Source organism: Seriola lalandi, unplaced genomic scaffold, assembly GCF_002814215.2.
Source record: "Seriola lalandi dorsalis isolate HSWRI2012SDOR001 ecotype SW California unplaced genomic scaffold, Sedor1 jcf7180001973783, whole genome shotgun sequence".
Classification (NCBI taxonomy): Eukaryota; Metazoa; Chordata; class Actinopteri; order Carangiformes; family Carangidae; genus Seriola; species Seriola lalandi.
Genome location: NW_019444449.1, coordinates 1 through 1,243, shown reverse-complemented (window position 1 = coordinate 1,243; position 1,243 = coordinate 1). Strand labels below are relative to the sequence as shown.

General features: G+C 47.3%; 1 protein-coding gene across 1 annotated transcript; it reads right to left on the bottom strand.

The window, feature by feature from the left end:
* Window positions 1-689: 689 nt before the first annotated feature.
* Window positions 690-1,237, bottom strand: LOC111652891 (SERTA domain-containing protein 2-like). The gene has a single exon (XM_023403287.2). It carries the CDS (start codon window positions 1,177-1,179, stop codon window positions 754-756), a length of 426 nt encoding a protein of 141 aa, XP_023259055.2. The 5' UTR covers window positions 1,180-1,237; the 3' UTR covers window positions 690-753.
* Window positions 1,238-1,243: the final 6 nt, after the last annotated feature.

The following is a 1,243-nucleotide window of genomic DNA, read 5'->3' as shown; positions in this document are numbered from 1 at the left end:
ATACAATAAATTAAAAAAACATTGAGGAGTGACCTCTCTAGGCTGTTAAAGTGAAAAGAACTAGAAAAAAAAAACAAATACTGTAAAAAACAGGAATTGAATAAGTGGTCATTTTGAAAGGCACTCATCTGCTAAAAGCCATGAATTGTGTCTGTGCGTGTGTGTGTGTGTGTGTGTGTGTGTGTGTGTGTGTGTGTGTCTGTGCGTGTGTGTGTGTGCATGTGTGTCCGCGTGTGTCATGTTTATATGTGTTTATTCGTATTTCTTTACCTGTGAGAAATAGAAGTCCTCACAAGGATATAATGATTGCAAAATCCTCAAGAATGAGGACAATTTGCCGGTCCTCCTGTTTCTCTATGTACAGTTACTCCTCAGGGTTAAGGCTTAGGTTCAGGTTAAAGATTAGAACTAGGATTAGGTTTAAATTAGGGTTTGGGAATGAATGGAGTCAATGGAGGTCCTCACAAGTATAGAAATACAAACTTAATTGTGTCTTTGTTTCCCAGTTACTTCATTCCATATTTGGAAAGGCGAGCACAGTGCATGCACAGTGTTGTGTAGTAGTAGTAGTTGTCATAGTAGTACTAATTGACATCACCATCGATGTTTACAATTACCGACCTCTGAAGAAAGTTTTTTTTAAAAAACATAAAAACAACAACCAAGAAAACCCCCGAAGCGATCCCAAATTTTCATTCCAGTCTGTTCTGCGGATTAAACTGTTTGTGTGTTTGTGGCGGTGGCGTCCGCAAGTCACGAACCCACCAACACCTCCATGATGTGGTCCAGTTCTGTCAGATCGATTTTGAAAGGCTGATTGGCTGAAACCTGGGGGGCGGAGCCACTGTACGGTGACGCCAGCGATTTGAGGAGGTCGTCTGTTGTCACCACTGGTGACAATTTGGCGAGGCCACCGCCCGCTGTCACGCCCACGGCCCCTGCTGTCGTACAGGGGTCAAAGTCATACATGGACGTGTCGATGTCGGCGAACAGGACGTCGTCCAGCGCCAAGTCTGAGAGAAACCCCGAGGGTGAGGCAGAGGAAGGAGGGGAGGAAGGACAGGAGGAAATGTCTACTAAGCCGCCAGGGGGCAGTGTGGGCAGAGTGTCCATCGGCCGGAGCTCGGCACAGCGAGATTCTGCCAGCAAGACGCCAGCTGCCTCTGGTTTAGCACCCATGGTCCTGTAGTCTCTGGGTGGGCAGGAGGGTGTTGGGAGGAGGGGTGCTAAGTGGGAGGGCCGG